The sequence below is a fragment of the Rhinoraja longicauda genome, chromosome 21 (assembly GCF_053455715.1).
Source record: "Rhinoraja longicauda isolate Sanriku21f chromosome 21, sRhiLon1.1, whole genome shotgun sequence".
Taxonomy (NCBI): domain Eukaryota; kingdom Metazoa; phylum Chordata; class Chondrichthyes; order Rajiformes; family Arhynchobatidae; genus Rhinoraja; species Rhinoraja longicauda.
The window spans coordinates 27,639,517-27,658,554 of record NC_135973.1 but is presented as its reverse complement, the minus strand read 5'-3'; the positions used below and the strand labels follow the sequence as shown (position 1 = coordinate 27,658,554).

General features: G+C 47.1%; 1 protein-coding gene across 3 annotated transcripts in view; it reads left to right on the top strand.

The window, feature by feature from the left end:
- The window catches only part of ccdc78 (coiled-coil domain containing 78), a 66,018-nt gene that overhangs the window by 8,791 nt on the left and 38,189 nt on the right, over positions 1-19,038 (top strand). For all 3 annotated transcript variants that reach the window (XM_078417485.1, XM_078417484.1, XM_078417486.1), the window contains 5 exons: positions 1,111-1,307; positions 2,724-2,898; positions 7,882-8,007; positions 12,329-12,460; positions 18,398-18,484. In XM_078417485.1, the coding sequence (XP_078273611.1) occupies positions 1,111-1,307; positions 2,724-2,898; positions 7,882-8,007; positions 12,329-12,460; positions 18,398-18,484 (717 nt within the window). The remainder of the gene's footprint in view (positions 1-1,110; positions 1,308-2,723; positions 2,899-7,881; positions 8,008-12,328; positions 12,461-18,397; positions 18,485-19,038) is intronic.

Sequence of the window (19,038 nt, the reverse complement as noted above, 5' to 3'; positions counted from 1 at the left end):
AGATGGAAACAGGCCCTTCGGCCCACCGAGTCCGCGCCGGTTAGCGATCATCCAGTGCACTAACACTATCCTACACACCAGGGACAATTTTATAATTTACAGAAGCCAATTAACCTACAAACCTGTGCATCTTTGGAGTGTGGGAGTATGGGGGAAAAACCCACACGGTCACAGGGAGAACATACAAACTCCGAACAGACAGCACCCATAGTCAGGATGGAACCCAGGTCTCTGGCGCTGTAAGGCAGCAACTCTACCCTTGTGCCACCTGGTATTCTTCTATGTTCTTATTGACTAGACCCATGATCCATTCTTTTCATTCCTGATTTACTCGCTTAATTCAATTTAATTTCCACAATGGTCTGGAGGAGCTTCAACCCATGACTCTGTATCACGAGTCTAGGGGTCGACATTGCTAATCTGGTGCACAATATATCATAACTTCATCAGTTATAGGAGCAGAATTAGGCCATTTGGCCCATCAAGTCTACTCCACCATTCAATCATGGCTGTTCTATCTTTCCCACTTAACCCCATTCTCCTGCCTTCTCCCCGTAACCCCTAACACCCGCACTAATCAAGAATTTGGCAATCTTCGCTTTAAAAATATCCATTGACTCCACAGCTGTCTGTGGCAATGAATTCCACAGATTCACCACCCTCTGACTGATGCAATTCCTCCTCATCTCCTTTCTAAAGGTACGTCCTTTTATTCTGACGTGGACAAGGGGGGGTTGAGGGGGAAAGGGAAGTGGGGGGGGGAGGGGGAGGGGGTGGGGAGGGAGGGGGGTAGGAGAGGGTGCTGCACCAATGCAGGAGAGGTTTGGGCCCAACGGGTCCACTTGGTCTAGTGTTTTATACTTCTCTCAGATCGCTCCGCAACCTCTGGTCTTCCCGAGGAAGCAATCCAAGTCTGACCAACCTCTCTTGAAAGTCTGGAAACCTTTCTGTTATTAACCATTTTGTACCAATGCGCTGTGCAAGTCCATTCTTGCTCCCTGCCCATAGATGTCTCATTTCTTGTGTATTGGATATTTTTAAGGCGGAGATTAACAGTCCATCCCCTCCCTCCAACTCTCTTTACTGACACTTCATTTGTAAACACTGCAGCAAGACCGAAGTGAGCTTCATCCCACCAAGTCAACCCTGCAGATCATAGAACTACCAGGCGCGGAGGTGCTCGTAGACGACAAGAACACGTTACACTATCAAGAAGGCTCCTTACTCAGCAAGTCGCTTCTTGCCTTTTCTCAAGTGGTGAATAATCTGGCCAGTTCGCCCATGCCAGACAGAGTTATTAACTACAGGTAAGAACAAGGCAACACTGGGAGTCGTGACACTATGCACTGACATCAATAAATAGTCAAATTAAAGATAGACACTGGAGTAACTCAGCGGGTCAGGCAGCATCTCTGGAGAAAAGGAATAGGTGACGTTTCGTGTCGTATTGGATGTTTTTAAGGCGGAGATTAACAGATTCTTGATTAGTGATGGTGTCAGGGATAAGGCAGGAGAATGGTTTTGAGAGGGAAAGATAGATCAGCCATGAGTGAATGGAGGAGCAGACTTGATGGGCCAAATGGCCTAATTCTGCTCCTATAACCTATGATCAATAAATTACACAAACCTTGCAAGATAGTGAAAAGAGAACAAGACTGCAAAAAAAGAAAACATTATACAAAACACAATTAGAAAAAGACAAGTAACAATTTAACTTTTACATTTAACAGGAAAGTGAGGGGCAGTTTTTTCACTCAGAGGGTAGGGTGGTGGGTATACGGAACAAGTTGCCAGTGGGGTAGTTGAGGCAGGTACAATAACAGCATTTAAAAGACATTTGGACAGGCACGTGGATAGGAAAGGGGGATATGGGCCAAATGTGGGGAAATTGGACTAGCTTAGATGGGGTGAAGTGCTGATGAATGGAATTAGCAGAGCTAGTTACTTGATAGTTGGCATGGTCATGGTGGGCTGAGGGGCCTGTTTCTGTGTTGTATGACTGTATGACTTTATAATGTTGATAAACGCAGATACACAGACACATGCACACATCCAGACACAGACCGACACACACACATACACCGCACGCACACACGCACACACACACATTGACAGACGCACACGTAAACACACACACACACACACACACACACAAAGTTAGATACAGATATTTATTCACAAAATGCTGGAGTAACTCAGCAGGTCAGGCAGCATCTCGGGAGAGAAGGAATGGGTGACGTTTCGGGTCGAGACCCTTCTTCAGACTCACAGAGACACAGACAGACGCAGAGACAAACGCACACGTGCACATGCCTGCACTGCTAGTTTCGCCGTGGCTGGTCATTGGAATTGACAAGTGATCACGTCTATTTGCTGCTTGTGCAATGACACTCAAATGTAACATAGCCTTTGGTATTTTTGGCTTGCACAGGTAACAAAATGTAATGGTTACTTAAAAGATCTTATTTTTGAAAATCTGGCGTGGGAAAAATAACTTTGCTATTGTTAGTTTGAAACTCTCTAGTCCCTAACCCCTTTTTTTCTCCGTTTACACACTTGGTTTTATAATGCGGTTTTCTATAATGCTAATTTACTTAGGAACACAAATATCACATGAGAGCAGAGCTATCGTTTGTGTTGTCACATCTTGGAGCTGCATTGTGAGAATGAATGTGATCATTTCACCAAGGCCAATATTTGCTCCTGTACTTTTTGCATTGCAGTGAATCCAAACTAACTCAGCTGACACAAGAGGCTTTTGGAGGGAACTGCAAGACTCGGGTTATTTGTTGCCTGCCCCCTAAACCAGAAATGCAGTGCCTTTCTGCCGTCTTACGGACATGTGCTACGCTTTCTCAAGTGAAAAATTTCCCTGTGTTGAACGACCACTTTGTTGAGGTACGCACTGAGAAACATTAACCAGCGTGTAGCCCTCACCAAGTGCCATGCTGTTCAGTTCCTGCAGCCTTGAAGCCATCCGTTAGATGCTCCACCCAAAGGCTGATGATGCAGAAGGTTTTGTTGAGCCAGGCAGGTAGAGGTTGGGCATTTAAAATGGAAACTTCATCTTGAAATGGTCAACTGAGTTACACATGGAATGAACTTAAAATGGTGATAAACCTCATTTGCATCGTCTCTCCAATCTGTTGCCAATCCAATAACTAAAGGTTGTTTCTGGAAGTGCTTGAATGTAGGAAGGGAATGATCTGGCACGGAAGAGCAAAGGAAGAGTGTAGTTTAGTTTAGTTTATGCAGGTACAGTGAAAAGCTTTTGTTGCGTGCTAACCAGTCGGAGGATCATGATTACAAATGAGCCATCCACAGTGTGCACTTACAAGATAAAGGGAATAACGTTTAGTGCAAGACAAAGTCCAGTTAAAGATAGTCCGAGGGTCTCCAATGAGGTAGATAGCAGCTCAGGACCGCTCTCTAGTTGTTCAGTTGTCGGGATGGAACCCGGGGTCTCTGACATTCCCCCAGTCTGCCAATGGAGTCGCCCATTCGGACACGTACCTCCCATCCTTGCCTTCACTACTGCCCTCTAGTGGAAGCAGCAGGAAGCAAGAGCTCTGAGACATTTGCACATCATGCTGGCCAGTTAGTTGGCTGCTCATGTCGTGCACTGTGTGAGTGTGTAATATCCAGAAGGTGGCACCATCCAACCATGTCTTGTAAAAAGCCACGGCTCCGTGAAGGAATGTTTTCTCTGTGAATTGCACAATGATTTCTTTGGAAGTTATCAAATAAAATAAATCATGCGGGGTAGTATATAGGAACGGGCAGAGACCATTCAGCCGGTGGCACAGCGGTAGAGTTGCTGCATTAGAGCGGCAGAGACCCGGGTTCGATCCTGACTCTGCGGGGTGTCTGTACGGAGTTTGTACGTTCTCCCCTTGCCCTGCGTGGGTTTTCTCTGAGGATTGGATTCTCTAATTTTAAGTAACTTCATCCCATGCTCACCCTCCCTCCCCCTCCATCCCACCTTGCCCCCTTCCTCCTCCCTGGTCATTTTACCAGTTCTATGGTTCTTCACATTGTTTCTCTTGAGATCACACCTTCCCTGGCCTGCAACATGCTGCCTGAGGTCATTTGTGGCCGGCCTTGATTATTCCTAGTCTTTTCTTGCCTCCAGCTCGTCACCTCCCCTCCCCCCCGCCCCCTACTTTCAGTCTGAAGAAGAGTCTTGACCCGAAATGTCAGCCATCTTTTTTTCTCCAGAGATGCTGCCTGACCCGCTGAGTTACTCCAGCACTTTATGTCTATGTTTGGTATAAACAAGCATCTGCAGTTCTTTGTTTCTGCCTTTTTTTTGCATACAGTTCAGTAAAAACCTTACCATACGTAAGCACAATGATACTTAAGTACAAGGGTGTAAGAATAGCAGATCACACTGATGCAGTACAAAAGAGTCACCACGTCTCCTGCTCCATCTAATACCCTTGATTCATGATCAGTGCGGGTGTCAGAGGTTAAGGGGAGAATGGGGTTAGCAGGGAGAGATAGATCAGGCATGATTGAATGGCGGAGTAGACTTGATGGGCTGAATGGCCTAATTCTGCCCCTATTCCTTATGACCTAATGACCTTCAAGCTCAGAGTTGTTAAAAATGTAGAAATTTGGTTCATAATCCTAATGGATAGGATAGGACAGGTTTCGAGGGATATGGGCCTAGTGCAGGCAGGTGGGACTGGTGTAGATGGGACATGATGGTCGGGGTGGGCACGTTGGTTTGAAGGGCCCGTTTCCACACTGTATGACTATGGGATCACTTCTTCATCTTCTACACTTGGGAAAACACGTCCAGATTTTGAAAACTATAAATCTAATATACTAATTGCAACGTCAGAATTGCTCCCATTAAATGTATACTTTCCATTATTCCATCACCTGCCACCTCTCCTAGGCATTCACTGACATTTACCAATGGACGTTCCATCAACGACATCCAGGGGTCACCATTGACCAGACACTCAACTGGTTGAGCCATGACGTTGTGGCTGTGAGAGGAAGGGAGAGGTTGGATACCCTGCACTGGGTGACTTATTTCCTAACATCCCAAAGTTTACATTTGTTTAGAGTTGAGCGTGGAAAAAGCCCTTCGGCCCATTGAGTCCACGCTCACCGTCGATCACCTGTTCGCACTAGTTATCCTACTTTCTCATCCACTCCCTACACACTCAGGGCAATTTACACAGGCCAATTATCCTACAAACCCACACGTTTTTGGGATGTGGGAGGAAACCAGAGCACCTGGAGGGAACCCACACAGTCACAGGGAGGACGTGCAAACTCCACACAGATAGCACCAGAGGTCAGAATGGAACCCAGGTCAATAGACAATAGACAATAGGTGCAGGAGGAGACCATTCGGCCCTTCGAGCTGTTAGGCAGCAGTTCTACCAGCTGCGTCACTATGCTGCCCTACCTGATGTTCTTAAGTATGGTTTTGTTTGTCTAGATAACACACGTTACAAGGTTTTTCACCGCGTCTCAGTACACATGACAATAATATACCAATGCCAAACCAGTGATCTCACAAGAGCAGTACAGGACTCTACCACCACGGCCAATATCAAGGCCAGCCGAGCACATTCTTTACTCACTCTGAGCGACCAGTTCTTTTGTCTGGAACATCAGAGGCTGAGGGGAGACTCGATGGAAGTTAAAAAATGTATGAGAAGGATAGATTGAGTAGATTTACAAAAAATCCATGGTAGAAAAAAATCGAGGGCATAACTCTGAGGTGAGAAGGGGAAAGTCTAAAGGTGATGCTTTTTAACAAAGAGAGTGGTAGGCAGCAGGAACATATTGTTGGGATTGTGGTGGGAGCAGATACAATAGTGGTGGTTGAGAGGCTTTTAGATAGACTCGAGTTTACAGGGAGTGGAGGGATATGGATCACATGCAATCAAAAGGGATTAGTTTAATGTGACATCATGTTTGGCACTGACCTTCATGGCTGAAAGTCCTGTTCCTGTTCTATGCTCTAGGTTCTATATTCGTGGTGGTAATTTAGCTTAGTTTAGAAATACAGCACGGAAACAGGCCCTTCAGCCCACCGTCTGCACCAACCAGCGATCCCCGCACATTAACACCATCCTACACTCACTAGGGACAATTTAAACTCGTACCAAGCCAATTAACCTACACACCTGTACGTCTTTGGAGTGTGGGAGGAAGCCGAAGATCTCGGAGAAAATCCCACGCGGTCACGGGGAGAGCGTACAAAACTCCGTGCGGACAACATGGGACCAGTAGTCAGGATTGAACCCGGGTCTCCGGCATTGCAAGTGCGGTAAGGCAGCAACTCTAACGCTGCGCCACCGTGCCGTCAGAACTGGGGTCATAAGTAGCAGGGGTCATAAATAGAGACCAGTCGGTAATAAATATAACAAATACAAGGAGGGTTGTTTTCATCTGGAGTGGAGCCAGGATGTGGAGTTCACAAGTGCAAGGAGTGGTAACTAGGAATTGCAAGAAAGTATTTTAGGTATGTGCAGGAAAGGAGAAAAAACTGAAAGGACAAATTGTCGAGGTGATGTGGCAGGATAGGCGAAGGCAAGAATGGAACACAGATTGCAGCACAGGTCAGTTACACTAACTGGCTGTCTGTATACTGCCAATGGTAATGGGTTTTGAGGGCAGGGTATAATTTGTTGGCAGTACACCAGTCCTACAGATGTGGGGTGAATCGTTTCTGCATGAGAATATCTTTTTTAGGGAGATGGAGCGCAGAAATAAGCCCTTCGGCACACCGAGTCCGCGCTGACCAGCAGTACACTAGCACTATAAGTTCATAAGTTTTAAGAGCAGATTTAGACCATTCAGCCCATCAAGTCTACTCCACCATTCAATCACGGCTGATCTATCTTTCCCTCTCAACCCCATTCTCCTGCCTTTTCCCCATAGCCCCTGACACCCGTACTAATCAAGAATCTGTCAATCTCCGCCTTAAAAATATCCATTGACTCGGCCTCCACAGCCCTCTGTGGCAATGAATTCCACAGATTCACCACCCTCTGGCTGAAGCAATTCCTCCTCATCTCCTTTCTAAGGCACATCCTTCTATTCTGAGGCTGTGGACACTGGTCATAGACTCTCCCACTGGTGGAAACATCCTCTCCACATCCACTCTATCCAAGCCTTTCACTATTCTGTAAGTTTCAATGAGATCCCCCCTCGTGGAGAGAAGGGGGGTGGAGTGGGGGTGGGGAGGGGGGGCTATCCTACACACTAGGGATAATTCACAATGTATTTTACTGAAACCAATTAACCCACAAATTTGTATGTCTTTTGCAATGTGGGAAGAAACCGGAGCGCCCAGAGAAAACCCACTCGGTCACAGGGAGAACGTACAAACTCTGTGCAGACAGCACCCGTAGTCAGGATCGAACCCGGACCCCTGGTGCTGTAAGGCAGCAACTCTACTGCTGCGCCACCGTGCATCACTGTGCTTCCCTCAAATATCTCTTTAGAGAATGAGAATGAACAGTTTTAGGCGCGGTATGATCTGTATTTTTTTAATGAGGATTTGACACCCTCATGATAGATGCTATTAGGTGATCCCCCTATAAATTAAAGACAGGATGCTTTATTTGAAAAATGCGAGCAGGTCTTGTCAGCAGCAACATCCCTCAACAGCAGGCTTGCTGTCTCACCAGTGACAGGGAGATTTCTGGTTCATTTAATGTACTCCCTGACGTTTCAGCCCGAATGAAAAGGGGGCAGTTTGCTCTCAGCCGGCCAGAGTAACAAAGGAAGCAGCAACAAGGTGTTTATAGCAACAGAGCGGGTGTGTGCACACAGTGAGGACTGTAGATGCAAGCTGACACTGTGAAGGGGTGTGGACGTGCCTTGACTCTCTTTTCCAATCGATTGCAGTCACTGCTGACCCAGTACCGGGCACGGATTTTGGCCCTCCAGGCTGGAGAGGATATGGGCACCAAAACTGGGAGCGACAAGGCCTATGGCCTCAAGGATCAAATTCGTCGACTGGGCAATGAAAACGTAAGAAACCAGTTTGAGCGTTGGGCTAAAGAACATTAAAAAATCTGTACGGTAAACCTTCGTTAGCGCGGACCTGTATGTAACGGATTTTGGTTGTGGCGGACGGACACGCCGACCTTCTCCGCCAGGCCGAGCTGCCAACGTCACGACCATTGACCCCGTCGATCCTCACCTCTGCCCCCCCCGGCCACCAGCAGGCCGGGGCCAACAGCTCACCTGGGCTCCAGGCCCAGTTCCAGATCGACAGTCTGGAGGAGGTTCGCGACCTGATCCGTATTCTCCAGAGATGCTGCCTGACCTGCTGAGTTACTCCAGCACTTTGTGTCCTTTTGTGTGTTAACCAGCATCTGCACTTCTTTGTTTCTACTGCTGATATAATGATACTCTGTTACTGAGAGGTAATCCCTTACATGGTTGTAGCTGACAATCGGCAGCAACAGATACCATTCCCCTCCGCTGTGATCCGTTATAATGAGGGTTTACAGTATCTAACTGAATAGCAGGCGCGTCATTGTTGATTAGCTGTTCATTAAACACTGAAATCCTATCCCAATTTATATATTACACTTCATTTTTAAAACCACTCAGTTATTATGGTACATATAAAAGGGTTACGATTTAAATTTTTAACATTTAAATAGTCTTTTTCCCCAGTGTAAGGAGTGATGAATTCAAGGGCATAGGTTTAAGGTGAGAGGTGAAAGATTTAATGGGAATAGTTGGCACAGTGATACAGCTGATCGACCAGTCTGAAGAAGGGTCTCGACCCGAAACGTCGCCCATTCCTTCTCTCCTGAGATGCTGCCTGACCTGCTGAGTTACTCCAGCATTTTGTGAATAAATACCTTCGATTTGTACCAGCATCTGCAGTTATTTTCTTACACTTATGCTGCCTTTACTGTGCCGGAGACCCGGGTTTGATCCTGACTGTGGGTGCTGTCAGAATGGAGTTTGCATGTTCTCCCCGTGACCTGCATGGGTTTTCTCCGGGTGCTCCGGTTTCCTCCCACATCTCAAAGACGTGCATGTTCATAGGTTAATTGGGCTTTGTGAATTGTCCCTTGTGTGCAGGGAGTGGATGTGAAATGGGATAACATGGAACTAATGTGGACAGGTGGTCAGCGGTCGGCTTGGACACATTGGGCCGAAAGGCCTGTTTCCACATTGTACCTTTCAGTCAATCAAATCATGAGTAGCACCTTTATCCACACGGAGGGCGGTGGGTATATAGAATGAGCTGCCGGAGGACGTAGGCACAGGTCCACCATCGATTTTCCGGCACCCTTAGTTTTAGATTTTAGATTTAGATTTAGAGATACAGCGCGGAAACAGGCCCTTCGGCCCACCGGGTCCGCGCCGCCCAGCGATCCCCGCACATTAACACTATCCTACACACACTAGGGACAATTTTTACATTTACCCAGTCAATTAACCTACATACCTGCACGTCTTTGGAGTGTGGGAGGAAACCGAAGATCTCGGAGAAAACCCACGCAGGTCACGGGGAGAACGTACAAACTCCGCACAGATGGCGCCCGTAGTCAGGATTGAACCTGAGTCTCCGGCGCTGCGTTCGCTGTAAGGTAGCAACTCTACCGCTGCGCCACCGTGCCGCCCTTAGTTCCTGAGCGTTTCTGGATTATCCGTTTTGCCGGACCAACAGAGGATTGGGGAGGATCGAGATACTGGCTCTCAAAGTCGGCCTCGGATGTCGGCGGTGGGAATGGATCTGGCGGCCCTAGCCAGACTGGAGTGCCAGAGCCCTGGCCACAGAGGGAGAATTCGGCCCGCTGATCGGCGTGGAAGTCCCAATGAGGTCAATCAGCCTCCTCACCCGGCCTAGGTGTCACACATATGGAGGGACTTCCACGGGGAGGACGTTTTGGCTGCATTACAGGGACCCGACCACCAGTGCCAGAAAGTCAGTGGTGAACCAGTACAATAACAATATTAACATTTGGACTGATATATGGATTAGGAGGGTCAAAAAGGATGTGGACCAAATGCAGGCAAATGGGACTAGCTTAGATGGGGCATTTTGGTTGTCATGGACATGTTGCGTGAAGGCCCTGTTTCCATGCTGTATGACTTTATGATTCTAGAACTTTCCTCTGTTGCTCAGCTGAAACCTATCCCTCAATCAACACTTTTAAAACAGAGTAATCAGCCAAAATCATACTGTTGTTTGTGGGTAGGAAGGAACTACAGACACTGGTTTACACCGAAGATAGACCGAAAATGCTGGAGTAACTCAATGGGACAGGCAGCATCTCTGGAGAGAAGGAATGGGTGACGTTTCGGATCGAGACCCCTCTTCAGACTCGATTTCAGATTCAGTTTGTGTACACTTTTGCATTAACTACATTAAGGTGGTGACTAAGGTTCTAAAAACTCTTCACTGTAAAACATGGTGGGACATCCTAAAAGTGCAAAACTTTCTCCTTTCTAAAGCAGATATTTTTCTAGAGGTTATTATTTTCCAGTCCTTGTTTAGCAGTGTCATTCAGCTGTTTATACGGGTTTTATCTAGAAGTAAACACATGTAAAATACTGGTTTCATGTGCTTTAGCGTTGCCTGGAGTTGCTATTGGCAGTGTTGAATGTGCAAAGTAGGTGTTTTAGTCAGCATCAATAACGCTTCACCATTCTTTATATTTTAGAGATACAGTGCGGAAACAGGCCCTGTGGCCCACTGAGTCTGCGCCGACCAGCGATCCCCGTACACTACCACTATCCTACACACTGGGGATCATTTACAATTTTACCGCAGCCAATTAACCTACAAACCTGTATGTCATTGGAGTGTGGGAGGAAACTGGAGCACCCGGGGAAAAAAAAACATTCAGTCACAGAGAGAATGCACAAACTCTGTACAGGCAGCACCCGTAGTCAGGGTGGAACCTGGGTCTCTGGCGCCGTAAGGCAGCAACTCTACCGCTGCGCCACCGTGCCGCCACTGCTGGCACATTCAGGAATGAAGGGAGAGGAGAAATGGTGCTGTACGACCCGTCTGTGGTCAAGTCAAGAAAATATCAGCCCCAGGCAGTGTTTCACTGTCTCCCAGCGTCCTCGACAACAATGCGCCAATATCAATACCAACAACCTCACTAGAACAGTAGAGGTCTTCACACCTGCGGCCATCTCAAGGCCACCTTAGAGGAATCCTTGCACCTTCTGAGTTGTCCTCATCTCTCTATCCTCCGCTGATTCTGACCGGATTTGTCTCAGCCTGGTACGGCAATTGCTCTGCTCTCGAACTATGCCAAGAAATGAGTAACAGAATGTGGAACTTAGAATGTAATAACGAAGAACTGCAGATGCTGAAGTTCAGCACTCTCTTCCCCCCCAACCCCCACTCCCCACCCCTGAATCCAGGCTGACTGTGTACTAGTTTCTCCCCTCTCCCTCTCCCTCTCCCTCTCCCTCTCCCCTCTCCCTCTCCCTCTCCCTCTCCCTCTCCCTCTCCAGATTCAGGATTCAGGATATCTTTATTTGTCATCCAAAAAACAAGTCTTTTGGATGAGATTTCGTCCCAAAGCAGGGATCCTCCCTGCATCCCCTTCAAATGAAGACACACTTTGCAACTCTTCCACCCTCGTGTTTCACAATTTACGACTCTTTATCCTTGTTGTGTTCACACCTGTCTTTCCATCTCTGGCCTTTGCCCAACAGTCTGACTGGGATGCAGAGCATCAGGCCCTGGGGATTTATCAGCCTTCAGTCCCATCAGTCTACCCAATACTATTTTGTCGCCTAATGCAACGTTTAAGAAACATTTAGACAGGTACATGGAAAGGTTAGGTTTAGAGGGAAATGATCCAAAAGGAGGCAGGTGGGATTAGTGTAGATCGGGCATGTTGGTTGGCGTGGGCAAGTTGGGCCGAAGGGCCTGTTTCCCTGCTGTATGACTCTATGACTCTAAGTGTAATATTTAATTAACTATTCCACCACCGTTCTTTGGAGAAGACAACTTGCCATCCTTACCTGGTCAGCTCAGACCTTGAGCTTTGAAGTTGACTTCCAAGCCTCTCCAGCCCACTACTTCATGAACAGTTTGGGGACACAATAAATGAGGACCTACCCTTCAGTATCCCCATATCTTGTGATGTGTAACACCTGGGCAGTTGGCACTTGGCACGTTTCTTCCCTAAGAGGCTGCAGCTCTCTTTGAACAAGAGCAAAACCGTGCCAGCGTGCTCAGGGCAATTGAGGGACGAGTACGTGCTATTAACCTGCTTTCAGAGAAAACCTAACCCGTAATTAGCCCTTAACCAGGAAACACTTTGCACTCTCACGGTTTGGTCATTTACTATCCCTGAAGGTGCATCTTCGTGACAAGAACGAGCGCTTGTACAACAAGCTGGGAGATCTCCAGGGGAAGATGGGGCAGCTGGCTGGGTCCAAGACCGATCTCTCATCCAAACTGGTCTTCAGCGAGGAAGAGAAGCTGAAGGTGAGGTTCTGGACATCTAAAGCCCAGTCTACCAGATTTGTGTATGTCTTTGCGGGGGGGGGGGGAGCAGGAACAATGGTGATGAATGAGCAAGTGGTTTAAGGATACGCAAGGGACTGCAAAGGCTGGAATTGATTGATCGATTGAAAGATGCGTCATTAGAAAAGTCCACGCCGACCATCGATCACTTGTTCACACCAGTTCCGTGTTATTCCACTTTTGCATCGACTCCCTGCACACCTGGGGGCAACTTGCAGAGGCCATTTCATCGGCAAACCTGCACGTCTTTGGGAAGTGGGAGGAAACCCAGGTGGTCACAGGACGAACGTGCAAACTCCACGCAGACAGTACCCGAGGGCAGGATCGAAATCGGGTCTCTGGTGCTGTGAGGCAACAGCTGTATCAGTTGCGCCACTGTACCGCTGTAAGTTGCACCTTCGTACGTGAGCACATTGATGGAAATTTGGGGGGAATAAATGGGATTAGTATAGGATTAGCATTTAAAAGACATTACGGCAGGTACATGCATAGGAAAGGCTTAGAGGGATAGGGGCAAAGACGGGTAGGTGGGACTAGTGTAGATGGGGCATCTTGGTCAGCATTGGCAAGATGGGCTGAAGGGCCTGTTTCCATGCTGCATGATTCTATGACTCTAAATGGGAGTCAATGGTTGACATTGCATGATTCCATATCTTAATGACTCCATGATCATTGTTGTCAAGGCAGAGTCCACTTTAAACTGATGTTCTCACACACTCCCTCTAAAGCACGGGTCATTGCACATTGACGAGGAGCTGAAAGGAGCTGATAGGTATACCCTCTTGGGAACTGGCGGGGCAGAAGACGTTTCCAGTCCGAGTGGCGGACCTGTTGGCAAGGATACTCGACAGGGGAGACCGAAGTCTGGAAGAGCCGTAGTGGTCGGTGACTCCATAGTCCGAGGGACGGACAGAAGATTCTGTGGCAGCAGGAGGGACTTGAGGATGGTCTGTTGCCTCCCTGGTGCCAGGGTTCAACACATCACAGACCGGCTTCAGAAAATCCTAGTGAGGGAAGGCGATCAACCTGAAGTCGTTGTGCACGTGGGCACGAATGACGTCGGGCGGAAGAGGAAGGAGGTGCTACAGCGGGAGTTTAGAGAGTTGGGAAAAGCACTGAGAAGTAGGACGTCGAAGGTGGTTATCTCTGGACTGCTACCGGTACCTCGTGCTGGTGAGGCCAGGAACAGAGAGATAGAGGGTATGAATTTATGGCTGAGGGGCTGGTGCAGAGAGCAGGGATTTCGATTTCTGGACCACTGGGATCTCTTCTGGGCTAGGGGTGACTTGTACAAAAGGGACGGGTTGCATCTTAACAGCAGGGGGACAAACATTCTGGCAGGCAGGTTTGCTAGTGTGACACCTGTGGCTTTAAACTAAGTAGTGGGGGGGAGGGGTTAACAAATTGTGAATATGAAGATGAGGTAAAAGGGAATACAGGAGATATTGCAAAAGACTCTCGGAAGAATGGGAACAGAAGTTCTAGAGCGGAAAAGAAATTAAGGGCAGGGCCAATTGTGAACGATGTGAGAGAGGAGGTAAATACAGAAGTTAAAGTGTTGTACTTAAATGCGCGTAGTATAAAAAATAAAGTGGATGAGCTTGAGGCTCAGTTAGTCATGGGCAAGTATGATGTTGTAGGGATCACTGAGACATGGTTACAAGAGGACCAGGGCTGGGAACTGAATATCCAGGGGTACACAACGTATAGAAAAGACAGACAGGTGGGCAGAGGGGGTGGGGTTGCTCTGATGGTAAGGAATGATATTCATTCCCTTGCAAGGGGTGACATAGAATCAGGAGATGTTGAATCAGTATGGATAGAAATGAGAAATTGTAAGGGTAAAAAGACCCTAATGGGAGTTATCTATAGGCCCCCAAACAGTAGCCTCGACATAGGGTGCAAGTTGAATCAGGAGATAAAATTGGCGTGTCAAAAATGTAATGCTACTGTGGTTATGGGAGATTTCAACATGCAGGTAGACTGGGAAAATCAGGTTGGAAATGGACCCCAGGAAAGAGAGTTTGTAGAGTGCCTTCGAGATGGATTCTTAGAACAGCTTGTACTGGAGCCTACCAGGGAGAAGGCAATTCTGGATTTAGTGTTGTGTAATGATCCTGATCTGATAAGGGGACTAGAGGTAAAAGAGCCATTAGGAGGCAGTGATCACAACATGATAAGTTTTACTCTGCAAATGGAAAGGCAGAAGGGAAAATCGGAAGTGTCGGTATTACAGTATAGCAAAGGGGATTACAGAGGCATGAGGCGGGAGCTGGCCAAAATTGATTGGAAGGAGGCCCTAGCAGGGAAGACGGTAGAACAGCAATGGCAGGTATTCCTGGGAATAATGCAGAGGTTGCAGGATCAATTTATTCCAAAGAGGTGGAAAGACTCTAAGGGGAGTAAGAGACACCTGTGGCTGACGAGGGAAGTCAGGGACAGCATAAAAATTAAGGAGAGGAAGTATAACATAGCAAAGAAGAGTGGGAAGACAGAGGATTGGGACTCTTTTAAAGAGCAACAAAAGTTAACTAAAAAGGCAATACGGGGAGAAAAGATGAGGTACGAGGGTAAACTAGCCAATAATATAAAGGAGGATAGCAAAAGTTTTTTTAGGTACGTGAAGAGGAAAAAAATAGTCAAGGCAAATGTGGGTCCCTTGAAGACAGAAGCAGGGGAATTTATTATGGGGAACAAAGAAATGGCAGACGAGTTAAACCGTTACTTTGGATCTGTCTTCACTGAGGAAGATACACACAATCTCCCAAATGTTCTAGGGGCCGGAGAACCTAGGGTGATGGAGGAACTGAAGGAAATCCACATTAGGCAGGAAATGGTTTTGGGTAGACTGATGGGACTGAAGGCTGATAAATCCCCAGGGCCTGATGGTCTGCATCCCAGAGTACTTAAGGAGGTGGCTCTAGAAATAGTGGAAGCATTGGAGATCATTTTTCAATGTTCTATAGATTCAGGATCAGTTCCTGTGGATTGGAGGATAGCAAATGTTATCCCACTTTTTAAGAAAGGAGGGAGAGAGAAAACGGGGAATTATAGACCAGTTAGTCTGACATCAGTGGTGGGGAAGATGCTGGAGTCAATTATAAAAGACGAAATTGCTGAGCATTTGGATAGCAGTAACGGGATCATTCCGAGTCAGCATGGATTTACGAAGGGGAAATCATGCTTGACAAATCTACTGGAATTTTTTGAGGATGTAACTAGGAAAATTGACAAGGGAGAGTCAGTGGATGTGGTGTACCTCGACTTTCAGAAAGCCTTCGACAAGGTCCCACATAGGAGATTAGTGGGCAAAATTAGGGCACATGGTATTGGGGGTAGGGTACTGACATGGATAGAAAATTGGTTGACAGACAGAAAGCAAAGAGTGGGGATAAATGGGTCCCTTTCGGAATGGCAGGCAGTGACCAGTGGGGTACCGCAAGGTTCGGTGCTGGGACCCCAGCTATTTACGATATACATTAATGACTTAGACGAAGGGATTAAAAGTACCATTAGCAAATTTGCAGATGATACTAAGTTGGGGGGTAGTGTGAATTGTGAGGAAGATGCAATAAGGCTGCAGGGTGACTTGGACAGGTTGTGTGAGTGGGCGGATACATGGCAGATGCAGTTTAATGTAGATAAGTGTGAGGTTATTCACTTTGGAAGTAAGAATAGAAAGGCAGATTATTATCTGAATGGTGTCAAGTTAGGAGGAGGGGGAGTTCAAAGAGATCTGGGTGTCCTAGTGCATCAGTCAATGAAAGGAAGCATGCAGGTACAGCAGGCAGTGAAGAAAGCCAATGGAATGTTGGCCTTCGTAACAAGAGGAGTTGAGTATAGGAGCAAAGAGGTCCTTCTACAGTTGTACCGGGCCCTGGTGAGACCGCACCTGGAGTACTGTGTGCAGTTTTGGTCTCCAAATTTGAGGAAGGATATTCTTGCTATGGAGGGCGTGCAGCGTAGGTTCACTAGGTTAATTCCCGGAATGGCGGGACTGTCGTATGTTGAAAGGCTGGAGCGATTGGGCTTGTATACACTGGAATTTAGAAGGATGAGGGGGGATCTTATTGAAACATATAAGATAATTAGGGGATTGGACACATTAGAGGCAGATAACATGTTCCCAATGTTAGGGGAGTCCAGAACAAGGGGCCACAGTTTGAGAATAAGGGGTAGGCCATTTAGAACGGAGATGAGGAAGAACTTTTTCAGTCAGAGGGTGGTGAAGGTGTGGAATTCTCTGCCTCAGAAGGCAGTGGAGGCCAGTTCGTTGGATGCTTTCAAGAGAGAGCTGGATAGAGCTCTTGAGGATAGCGGAGTGAGGGGGTATGGGGAGAAGGCAGGAACGGGGTACTGATTGAGTGATCAGCCATGATCGCATTGAATGGCGGTGCTGGCTCGAAGGGCTGAATGGCCTACTCCTGCACCTATTGTCTATTGTCTATTGTCTATTGAAACCTTCAGTGAATCTCTAGCTCCCTCTCAGCTAAAGTCCCCTATTGCCTGCTGAGCGGAAATGAGCCACCTCAGCTTAAATCCAGGGCGTGAACGTGGCGCCAGCCCCGACCATGTGATTTTAAATCAAAATACTGAACAGTCAGTCACAACTTCAGTATAGACAATAGGTGCAGGAGGAGGCCATTCGGCCCTTCGAGCCAGCACCGCCATTCAATGTGATCATGGCTGATCTGATCATTCTCAATCAGTACCCCATTCCTGCCTTCTCCCCATACCCCCTCACTCCGCTATCCTTAAGAGCTCTATCTAGCTCTCTCTTGAATGCATTCAGAGAATTGGCCTCCACTGCCTTCTGAGGCAGAGAATTCCACAGATTCACAACTCTCTGACTGAAAAAGTTTTTCCTCATCTCAGTTCTAAATGGCCTACCCCTTATTCTTAAACTGTGGCCCCTTGTTCTGGACTCCCCCAACATTGGGAACATGTTTCCTGCCTCTAACGTGTCCAACCCCTTAATAATCTTATACATTTCGATAAGAAACGTAAAAGCATAATTGCTAATTTTCTTAACATCAGAATTTTGTTCCAAACTCTGTAATTTTTAAATATAAATTGGTTTAGGTTTATTATTATTGTGTGCCCGAGGTACAGTGAAAAGCTTTGTTTTTTATGCTTCATGCAATCAGATCAGATAATATTATACAAAAATACATTCAAGTCAAACTCAAGTACAAGAGGTAGAGCAAAGGGGAAGATGCAGAGTGCAGAATATAGTTCTCACCATTGTAGTGCACCAATTTCATAGACAAAGTCCAATATCTGCAATAGGGTAGAGGTGAATCATGCAGTGGCCTAGCTTATGGTAGTACTTTTCCGGAAGCCTAATCACAGAGGGGATGGAGATGGTCCTGACTCTGGTGGTGCACGCTTTCAAGCTTCTTGGCGTGCCCAACAGGAGTGGGGAGAAAAAGGATATACTTTAGAGATACTGCGCAGAAACAGTCCATTCGGCCCACTGAGTCCGTGCTAGCCAGCGATCACCCCAGTACGCTAGCAATATCCTACACACTAGGGACAATTTCCAATTTTTACCAAAACCAATTAACCTGCAGACCTATGCGTCTTTGGAGTGTGGGAGGAAACTGAAGCACCCGGAGAAAACCCACAAGGTCACAGGGAGAACGCACAAAGTCTGTGCAGACAGCACCCATGGTCGGGATTGAACCCGGGTCCCCAGCACTGTCAACTCTACTGCTGCACGACTTGTCCCACCCTGAACGACCAGGGTGGGACAAGGCTTTGATGATGTTGGCTGCTTTTCCAAGACTTGATGAAGTGTAGATGGTGGTAGTCTGGTCTGTGTGTGGACTGGTTTCACTTGATATGTTTTGGACTAATTTGCTGATTCATTCCCCGAGATTCCTCTTACCTCTCTAGATTTCCAAGGATCTGATTGATCTGCAAATCCAGACAAACAAGGTTCGGGAACAATATGAAGCAGAGAACTTTGAACTGAAGAATAAGGTATTGTTGCCACATATAACGCGCATCTATTAATTTCTAGGATGAAAATCTGAGCAACCCATGTCACTTTGTAACGGACACAGTTGGCTTGTTAGGACATTGTAGAGCAGGCAACATTTGTCAAGGTCTGGAGTCAATAGGTGAGGCCAAATATCCTTTCCTAAAATATAGCAACGGTTCAGATGGGTTTTTGCAACAATCTGGTGAATTTGCAGTTATCGTGACAGATGGCAGGTTTTTGATTCCAGATTTGGGACATAGAACATAGAACAGTACAGGCTTCCAGTCCACAAGGTCTGTGCTGAGCATGATGCCAAGATAAACCAATCTCATCCGTAACCCTCCATTCTCTGCAGATCCACGTGCCTATCTACAAGCCTCTTGAATCCCACTGTTGTATTCTCTTCCACCATCACCACCCTTGGCAATGCATTCCCGGCACCCACCACTTTAGTTTAGTTTAGTTTAGTTTAGTGATGCAGCGAGGAAACAGGCTCTTCGGCCCGTCACCGCCGATCAACTGGACTCTGACAACGCCCATTCATTTTCCAGAC